This window comes from Malaya genurostris, chromosome 3, assembly GCF_030247185.1.
Source record: "Malaya genurostris strain Urasoe2022 chromosome 3, Malgen_1.1, whole genome shotgun sequence".
Taxonomy (NCBI): domain Eukaryota; kingdom Metazoa; phylum Arthropoda; class Insecta; order Diptera; family Culicidae; genus Malaya; species Malaya genurostris.
The window spans coordinates 33,912,481-33,913,927 of NC_080572.1; the positions used below are offsets into that span (position 1 = coordinate 33,912,481).

The following is a 1,447-nucleotide window of genomic DNA, read 5'->3' on the forward strand; positions in this document are numbered from 1 at the left end:
ATGTTCTACATATTCATCGTTCATTTTTATTAACTACTGTCAGGAGAAACAATGTTTGATTTCGGAATCGTTTGTTGCATCTGTTTCGAAATCCATTTGAAAATCCCAATGAATTCCAAATAAAATTTCGGATGATTTAACTGGGATGCAGTGATGATTATTTGAGTCAATAAGTTTCAAAACCAAATATCAAATGAAAAAAATAAATGAATTATCAGCAACAAGAAAAAACAATCACTTTGTACATTATTGTTTTTTTCTTCAGATGAACAAAATCGAAAACATGACGAGTGGGTCATAAATAACTAGATGACGTGAACACGAATAATACCGACAAGAAGTTTGTGGCAGTTTCCAAAAAAAAAATCATAACATGTATGATGAAATCGCTGTTTTATTTCTTTATCCAGAACTGTCTCATTCAATAGGAAATGAAATTCACTACAAATCCCCATTAGGTTTACGAGAAATTCTGACAGGTACTATTATGCCTACAGTCAGGCCATTGGGACGTTATTTCGGAATTCATTACGACCTCTAAGCAAATATTGATTTCAGAATTATTTAAATCCTGAACATAATGGGTTATGGAGTGATTTCGCTGTATGATTATAACAGAAGTGTAGTAGTTACTCTACTGATTTACTCTCATCCTCCTTCACCGTTGTAGGTAGTGTTGCTGTTCTCCATCCATCATTATATCGATCGAGTCGCTTTTTTAGCATTTCCACCTCACGGTTTCTCCTTTTGGTCATCTTTTTCACGATATGTAACCTGTATAATGTGCACCATAATTGTAAACTGCAAACTAAATTAAAATGTTAAACCTACCTGTACACAATCCTTTCATTGTTTTTCTGAATAGCCTTGCATCGCTCATGCAGCATCTTTGCTCCTCTTCGATACAGTTCATTTTGCTCTACTTCACTCAACACTTCTTGTCCATTACTTTGCCCCTGAATAGACGAATGCATTTTGGATGATTTCCCACTCGCCATCGTGTTCTTAAACCTATATTATTAACTTTCATTTAAGCAGTAGCATAAAGCGATTGTTTTTGTTGTCTGCAAACATCTGCGAATGACATTTTACTCAGTTCAATTGATGTTGACAGCAAGGATGCCAGGTCATTTTTTCAAAAATTTAAGATCAAGCCAAACAATCTCTACGGATTTACGGATCCGTAGACAAAATCTACGGAAATTGTTTTTTTTTTCTGAGGAAATCTACGGAAATTTAAATTTATCAACGGATAAATACGGAAACAAGTTTTGTCTGGCGAGCAAAAAAAAAAAAGCTTTTCATCACGAGAGCTTCCTAGAAAAATGATTAACTACGGAAATGACACTACTGCTATCTGGCATCGCTGTCTGTGCGCGTTTCTCTCCTCTCAGCAGGCGGTTCTTTTTTGTTGGTCGTTGAGCGCTTGTTGAACGACATACTGAAC

At 35.4% G+C, this 1,447-nt stretch overlaps 1 protein-coding gene across 1 annotated transcript; it reads right to left on the reverse strand.

Moving 5' to 3' along the window:
- Positions 1 to 376: 376 nt before the first annotated feature.
- On the reverse strand, positions 377 to 1,101 carry LOC131435859 (TCF3 fusion partner homolog). The gene is made up of 2 exons (XM_058604098.1): positions 832 to 1,101; positions 377 to 774 (listed from the first exon to the last, which is right to left on the reverse strand). Exons 1-2 carry the CDS (start codon positions 996 to 998, stop codon positions 630 to 632), a joined length of 312 nt encoding a protein of 103 aa, XP_058460081.1. The 5' UTR covers positions 999 to 1,101; the 3' UTR covers positions 377 to 629.
- Between the last annotated feature and the right edge of the window lie 346 nt (positions 1,102 to 1,447).